The 7,500-nt window shown below is 43.5% G+C and overlaps 1 protein-coding gene across 3 annotated transcripts in view; it reads left to right on the top strand.

The window, feature by feature from the left end:
• The window catches only part of LOC143526613 (teneurin-3), a 106,613-nt gene that overhangs the window by 68,340 nt on the left and 30,773 nt on the right, over nt 1-7,500 (top strand). For 2 of the 3 annotated variants that reach the window (XM_077021104.1, XM_077021103.1), the window contains exons 9-11: nt 741-842; nt 1,394-1,588; nt 4,411-4,611. In XM_077021104.1, the coding sequence (XP_076877219.1) occupies nt 741-842; nt 1,394-1,588; nt 4,411-4,611 (498 nt within the window). The remainder of the gene's footprint in view (nt 1-740; nt 843-1,393; nt 1,589-4,410; nt 4,612-7,500) is intronic. The other variant, XM_077021105.1, reaches the window with a different exon arrangement.

Below are 7,500 nucleotides of genomic sequence, written 5' to 3'. Positions count from 1 at the left end.
TGTGTGTGTGTGCGTGTGTGCGTGCGTGCGTGTGCATGCATGCATGCACGCCTGTCTGAGTGTTTGCGCTTGTGTGTGCATGTGCTCGCACATGTTTGTGTGTGTTTGTGCGCACGTGTGTGTGTGTGTGTGTTGGTGTGTGCATTGGTGTGTCTTTTCTGGCATGTGCATGTGTGTATTCTAGTCTGCCGCTCTGAACCCAGAGAGTGCAGCGGTGCTAATAATGTGGGCATGAACACGTCCTGACTCGTTGCCAATCGATAAGCCTCTGCTATCCTCACAGTAGCGAATGGGGCCAGGAAGACTGATTCTCCTGTGCCCTGACCCGCTCTACCGGGTCCAGGCCTGCGTCTGCTGATATGAATTTATCGATGTAATGCCACTTGTGTTTACAGCCCTCCACACAGGTCTCCACTAAACAGCACCTGGTGCCACCTTTTTGTTGCTGTTTGTTTTTTTCTAGAACGTCCCATAAAGACATCAGCTTGATGCCTGTCCGCCGCGGCTGTTTAAGATTTGATATTTCCTGTCAGGTTTGCTCATGTGCTGATTTGGTCTGCCCCCGTCGTGCCAGCCGGGACCATCTGAGACGCTTCACTGTGTAGGAGTGTGTGTCCTTCAGAGGAGCAAGACTCGGGAGACTTGTCAGAAGGAATAAAGAAAATGTGTTTGACTCTGAAAAATTCAAAAAAAAAAAAAAAAAGACTGAAAGACTTTTATTTATTTTTTATTCTTTCCAGAGTCAGTGATGGAATGCCCACACAACTGCTATGGCAACGGAGAGTGCGTGTCTGGCACATGTCGCTGCTTCCCAGGATTCCTTGGGCCATATTGTTCCCGAGGCAGGTTATCTTGGTGTGCTTGGCTACGGGACAATGGTGGAATTGTAGGATGAATGGTTCGTCGTGCAGTTAAAGGCAGCCGGCGCTTTTCCAAAGCACGTTATTCTGGAGAGGGTTGTTAAGATGGCCAGAGAGAAGGAACAGCAGAAGTGAAACTGAGCCTTTGTGTTTAGAGCAAGTAGTCAGTTGTAGGTCTTTATGTTCTTTGTGAGTACGTTACACTGTGTCCGCTCAAAGTGTTAGATACCCATCAGTCAACAAACAACGCTGGCACATTTTGAAAATGGTAGTTGGCTCTAGAGTACTTGGAAAAAGAAAAGACAGAACAGAATAACCACAGTGATTTGCCTAATGCGTGGTCACTGACAGTGTCATAACTCAGGACGCGTATGGAATGAGATCAGTGTGTTCTCACTGCTGTCGGGGTCCCAGCGATAACCACAGCATTTACAGACCAGTGTAGGAATGCAGAAATTAGTGTGTCTTTGTCTCTAACCTGAGAGTGTGTCTTTGTCCCTAACCTGAGAGTGTGTCTTTGTCTCTGTCCCAAGCTGCCTGTCCGGTGTTGTGCAGTGGTAATGGCGAGTACAGCAGGGGGCGCTGTCAGTGCTACAGCGGCTGGAAAGGCACAGAGTGTGACGTTCCCAGCGGGCAGTGCGTGGACACCCACTGCACAGGTCGGGGCCTGTGTGTGTCGGGCCTGTGCGTGTGTAACCCCGGCTACACGGGAGAGAGCTGTGAGACGGGTACGTTGACGGCACGCGGGGGAACTCGTTGGAATCCCATCACCTTATTGCACACCAAACAGAAACAAGGTCTTTTTCAACACCGCCAAGCAACTAATTCCTCCGATGCACATATTGACTCTGTGGCAAATATTTGTTTTGATAAATTACCGTAATTTATCTACATGCATTGAGTCAAATTCATTCTGTGAGTGTGTGCATGTTGCCAAGTCCTCCCCAACTCCCCCTTCACTGGCTAAAAAACTCCTCCTTTCCAGCGCTTTTTATTTTCAGCCTTTCGATTCCTACAGGCCCTCTCGCCCGCGGTCAATCCAATCGAGTGTATTGATCCCTGTTTGGTCGATGTGGGGATGAACTCTTTAGATGTATATTTTCAGGTCACTTGAGCACTGTGTTAGATGTTATTGAGTTGAGTGAGTAATTCACCTTGATGCTCTGAGAGAGTGTGTGGGATGATTGTTTCTGTTGTCTCATTTAGAGGAGACTTCTGATTGTAAAGGATGCGAAGACCTTCATACTACTGAACTCCTGATCTTTCTGTTGCTGTTTTTGTCTTTTTTTTACACTCCTTGTTAAATGGTGAAATTTTAAGCAGCCCATGTGAAATTCTTGTACCACAGGGCTGCCGAGAGTTCTCCAGCTCATGTAGTTTGGCCCTGCCTGCAATACTTTACCATTTTGTTTAATCATTTAGTTTTGCTTGCTTGTTTCTTTTTATAGAGTCCTCTTGTGCAGTGCGTGTGCTACTTGCTCATTAAACAACGGAAGATTTATGAGTTGTTACGTACAGGAAACGTGTTGGTACATGCAGAAAACGAGCGTCTTGACCTTCCTGTGCTGGTCATCTCCGCTTTGCTCCCATTTCCACCCCACAATCCTTTGCTCACGGAGCTTACAAAAATGCTTCAGATAAGGTGCTGTGAACACGTCTTGATTTGCGCAAATGCTAAAAAAAGCCCCAGTTTGTGTCTTTAGGGATATATGGATGTCGGTTCATGTTCTGGTTGTGTTGCTTGAAACTTTAGATTTAATCACTGCTGTTTCTTTCCCCCAAGGAATATAGGCATCATATCAGTGAATAATTATACAGCTAGATCATTATTTGCAGGTCTAGATCAGCACTCTTCAGGTTTTCGTATAATTGCAGGCATTTATCACCGCTCCAAGCACATGGCCTCTGAATGTTAGCAAAAGCCTCTGATGGCACTAATAGCACCTGCTAGCAGAGGTGTAGCATTTTGGGTGAGCTGTGTCGGATCTCAAGGCTGCGATGCCCTCACTGGACGCATCCTCCTGTCCTGGGCAGCTGTGTGTGGTGATTCTGGGCCGCAGACGCCTGAGCTAATGGGACAGATCGTATGCACACGACAGCGGCTGTGAAAACACTCCAGTGCCGTTTTCATTTTTGCATTTTAAAACCATATTCTGCTAAAATGGTCTTATAAATGAGATGTATTATGAATGGGGTAAATGATAATCATGAGAATAAGAATGGATTGTGTATGCAAGTCGCTTTTCATAAAGGGAATTATTAGTTATTTTTTTTTCCTCTCTTTTGCATAGCTCTTTCTATTTAGAGATTTAGTTTCAGAAAACATGAACAGGACTTTCATTGATTAACATCCATAAGGAAGAACAGATTATGTTGACTTAAGCCAAGGAAATAAAGTGTAATGGGCCAGCGATTAATGTTCTCCTCCCTCACGAGGGGCCTCCAGGCTGGGCTCCACGGGTTCCCCGGGCCCGGCCACCTGTGCCGCAACGCTCACGAGCGCTCTCGAAGCGCTCTCGCTTTCCTTTGGCTTTCACAAAATAAAAAATAAAAAAGTTCTTGGATGGGAGGAATCACAGTTAATAGCTACGCTGGCATTTTCTCAGACACTGGCTGGAAACAAAGTGAGATGCACTTAAGGGGATAAACTGTAAAAATTTCATTTAATTTAATATTCGGGTTTACCATGTATGAATAAGTATTATTTATTTGTCTGTGACATTTTGGGAATTGTGACTTCTGCTGCATCTGTGTTGTATAGTAATTGGATTTATGCAAATAATGCTGCCGTATGAGTGTGGCCTTTCCCTCAGACTGGGATATATCTCCGTATGCCCAGTAATCTGGACGCCTGGTGAATCTACCTCAATCACTGCATGCATGTTAGAAAAAAAATGTATTCCCCTGCTGTATTGCATTCTTTAAAGTCTAAACAAGACCTAGTAGCGAAGGTGTCATGAATCCGCTGTGGAACAGGACGTCGAGACGTGATGGTGTATAGAACGCTCAGCATAAGCTAGTAGGCTAGCTACCGCTAGTTCCTAATTAATGTGAACGTGTGTTAGCACTACTGGGAAGATGTAGCTAAAAAAATGTGCATGGTATAAATCTGTACATTGTTATTGGTTTGTGTGAGTTAGTGCTGTGCGCTGGCATTTCAGAAGTGTCTGCCGCAGAGCTGTATTTCTTTACGCAATTTTGAAAAGCCGAAAGAATTGTTGGCAATGAAATGTAATACGTTCCTCGGCGATCGCCTACACCATCTGCATCATCATAATTCATCACATTTGTTGCTCAGCCTTCATAAATTGAGCTTTTATTATAATTTCAAATGTTTTTCCAGAGCTCCTTTATGGTCGGTTGTTTCTTTAACACAAATCGTTTAAATCTTAAAACTGGATCGTTAACTCTTGCTTAGCTTTTAAAGTCATATTATGATAGAAATCACATCTGTAGGCTCTTTGCCGGCCAAGTACCCTCCGACCAAACGGAGGGACGGTCTTTTGGTGTTCACCACATGCGAAATCAAGGCCTTCTGTTTTGTCCTCAGAGGACTGTGTGGATCCGTCCTGTTCGGGTCAAGGTTCCTGCCTGCACGGCCAGTGCCACTGCCTGCCAGGATGGACCGGATCAAGTTGTGAGTCCCGCCTCTCCCTCTGCCCTGAGTACTGTTCGGGACACGGGACCTTCCAGAGCGAGACCAGCACCTGCGTCTGCGATGCCAGCTGGGCTGGGCCGGACTGCTCCGTTGGTAAGAAACGTCTCATCTGGACATCGCATGCAGTCACCGATGTTATCTGATAGGAGACTCGTACATGGGGTTTGGAATAAAAATCTTTTACTTGCTGTAAGACGATCTGTGTTGGATTGTGTGTTGCACCACTGAGCAAATACCATCACTGTCTACTGAAGTGTCAGTCTCAAGCAGATAGGAGCAGTGTTGTGTGTGCAGGTCACCAGACAAAGAGTGTGGTCTTCAGATTAAGAGGACTGATCCCGAACCTTGAGGATTGATCCCAAACCCTGTCTTGGTTTCCTGGCCCCTTGTTCTTTACTTCTAACACGTCACACATCACACCAGATCTATGAGACTAGAAAGTGTGTGTGTGTGTGTGTGTGTGTATAGATTGACAGCAGTAGCCCGTAGCTAGGAGGAGAGACCCTTGGTGGTCTTCCTGTATAACCAGTGGCATCATTGTCTCTTCATTACCTCACCACTCCACCTCAATTAAGTAAACCTTAATGAATGAACATGTGGTGCAGATCGACCCGCATCCCGCAGGGACCTGGAAGTCTTTAAAACAGATAAACACCTTATCGCTAATGAAAAATTGATTACATTGATTAGCCCAGAAAAATGGGATGCACTAACAAAAAAAAAAATCAATAATAAAACAAATAAATAAATAATTACCTGTAAAAATCACCGTCATTATCCTCATGGTTCTTAAAAATCGGCGGTGCTGGTTCTATTTAATCATAGAGTTCAAGGACTCCCATTTAGAGAAGAGCTTCTTTCAGGCAGACCAGAGAAGAGCTTCTGTGGTCGGCCATTAGGGGGAGTTCAATTAATCCAGCTCCATTTTAGTCACTTTTTGACATTGGCGTGTCCGTCCTTCCTACCCTACAAAAAGTACATTTGAAAATGCTCCACTGTCGAGTGATTTTGAGTCTGATCTTTCGTATAAGGTGGCCTAAGGCGTGTAAGGACAAGAGGGCTTAAATGACTCGTTGAAGTGATTTTTGTCCAGAGTTAAACTGCGTGTAGAATGGCCTTTTAAAGAGGGTAGTGCTGAGAGCACTAGGAATTTGGACAGATTCCTGAGGGTCGTTGAGGTGATCGTAGCGACGTCGTAATAACGGCCTGATACAAGGGCTTATGGGAGATGGAGTGTGTCCTGCCGTCCCTGGACAACAGGACACAGGCTCCTTCCTGGGAGTCTTTCAGTCTGTATCATGTACACCAACAGGTCCTGGAACTAACGGGACAGCAGGACCCTAGACTTGTGTAAATAAATGAGCAGAAAGAGAGGAGAGGTGAGATAAACCTAAAAAGGAAATGATTGATTTTGTTCCAGTGATGTCAGATTGACGACTGTGTCCCCTCGGCTCTGAGGTTAGAGCTGTCTTGTCTGTCTCGTTGCCTTTCGCGGTCACACTCCCGGTCCCGTTTGCCACATTTATCATGTTTGATGGGTCAGAAGGTTTTGTTGGTTTTCTGTGACAAAACTGATCATTGTCAGGACTCTGTCATACTTGGTTCCTTCCTCTTGGGGGCTTTATAATGAGGAAATGAACTGACCCTGACTGATGCCGTCTAGCTTTAGCAACCAAAGCGCATTAGATGCCACTGACGTGGTTCTGAACATCTTCTGCCAGAAGTGCTTAGCGTACCGCACACAGTTACACATTTTTTGTATATAACACAGTTCTCTTCCATCCACATGGAATGGGAAGGAATTGACTTCATTGTCTTCACCTTTTCATCGTAACCCTCTGTGGCAACACTCTTATTCCCCACATATCTCAGCGTCCCGCTCCAGCAGCACTCTGGGAAGGACATTTTAAGCACGTAGTTGATTGGTTTAACCTTTCTGAATGTCAGGCACGTTGACCTACCTATAGGCTATATGTTCTTTATTAAAGTTAAGTTCACGCATGTTTGAACTAGGAAGAAAGTTTGATGGCAGAAAATTGAATGTCGACAGCCAGGTTAGTAATAGTTTTTTTTTTTATGTAATGTATGCATATGTGTGTAGACATCTGAACAGCTAATACAATATATGCATAAAAATCTAGGGTAACAATTTCTATGAGGCCTGCATTTATAAGCCATTATAAATGTGATTATAACTGTAACATTATGAAGTTACAAACAGTTCTAATCACATTTATAATGGCTTATAAATGCAGGTTTCATAGAAATTGTTACCCTAGTTTTTTTTTTATATTATTATCTTTATAAGTTACAAAATCACTAATTACATTCATTATAAGTTCCTTATGAGTGCTGAGGGAGTGGGAATTACTATATATATATATAATTTTTTTTGTGTGTGTTTAAAAAATGGCAACAGTGTCTCCTTAGAACTGTGCACAAGGTTATGCTATTTATGGCCCCCAACCCACAAACACATTTGGCCCATTTTAATAATAAGCAATTTTTTATTGCTACAAATTTTTGGTTCTTGGTGACAGGACCACTATTATAATTTTATTTGTTTGAATTTTTGTCTGAAATTGAAGTATATTGTATAAAGTATAAGTATTGTACAAGTATATTGTATATATTGTGGTGAAATACCACTCAGTTAATCAGCATTGCATGCGAGTATTAAACCCAGGAGGTTTGCTGCAGTTCTGACAGCTTGGTTGAACGCTAACAAACCCACAACTCTGACATCACAGCCAGTATGGTCTTTAACATATGGTGCCACACAGTCTATAATTAATACATCACCAGGTGTTGGGAAGGACTGGAAAGAACAGAGTAACAGTCCACAACATCTTTTTTCTTTTAATTTTTTTAGCAAAAACAGATTTATGAGTTTAAAATGCACATTTAAAACCAAATATAATCCGTATTCCTCTTAATCTCTAGAAGAGTCTATTACCCCTCAGGCAGAGAGATCTGGGTATT

This window comes from Brachyhypopomus gauderio, chromosome 11, assembly GCF_052324685.1.
Source record: "Brachyhypopomus gauderio isolate BG-103 chromosome 11, BGAUD_0.2, whole genome shotgun sequence".
NCBI lineage: Eukaryota > Metazoa > Chordata > Actinopteri > Gymnotiformes > Hypopomidae > Brachyhypopomus > Brachyhypopomus gauderio.
This window is presented reverse-complemented; position numbering and strand designations above follow the sequence as displayed.